At 40.2% G+C, this 440-nt stretch overlaps 1 protein-coding gene across 1 annotated transcript in view; it reads right to left on the bottom strand.

The window, feature by feature from the left end:
* Positions 1 to 440, bottom strand: part of LOC106878996 (uncharacterized) — a 20,722-nt gene that overhangs the window by 11,984 nt on the left and 8,298 nt on the right. Inside the window, exon 12 of the mRNA XM_014928377.2 lies at positions 57 to 118. Within this exon, the coding sequence (XP_014783863.1) occupies positions 57 to 118 (62 nt within the window). The remainder of the gene's footprint in view (positions 1 to 56; positions 119 to 440) is intronic.

Here is a 440-nt window from a genome sequence, read left to right as displayed (position 1 = left end):
ATGGATCCCCCCCCCCACCAATTGAGAACCACTGATATAGAGGACGATCTACCAACCTGTCTTCAGTGAGAACATTTTCAAATTCCTTTGCTTTCTCTTCTGATATTCCTAACAGATCCTTCAAAGAAACGTTTAAGAAAAATAACAAAATAACAAACATTTAAGAAAAATAACAAAGACTCAAAAACATGTCTCTGGATGCAGGCTTGGCTGGGTGGAGGTGCTTGTCTCCCCCTTGTAAACATAAGGACACAGGAACTGTGTCAAGGCTGACAGGAAGCGGTGCAGCTTCCTAGGTCTAACCAACAGTAGTATTATTCCCTTCAGGGGACTGTCACATTAAGTTGACAGCATACAACTACTTCATCGTATCACTACTGCATGAAGCTTCTGGCCACACCTGCACCTACATATATATATGTATATATATATATATATAT

Source organism: Octopus bimaculoides, chromosome 30, assembly GCF_001194135.2.
Source record: "Octopus bimaculoides isolate UCB-OBI-ISO-001 chromosome 30, ASM119413v2, whole genome shotgun sequence".
Taxonomy (NCBI): domain Eukaryota; kingdom Metazoa; phylum Mollusca; class Cephalopoda; order Octopoda; family Octopodidae; genus Octopus; species Octopus bimaculoides.
This window is presented reverse-complemented; position numbering and strand designations above follow the sequence as displayed.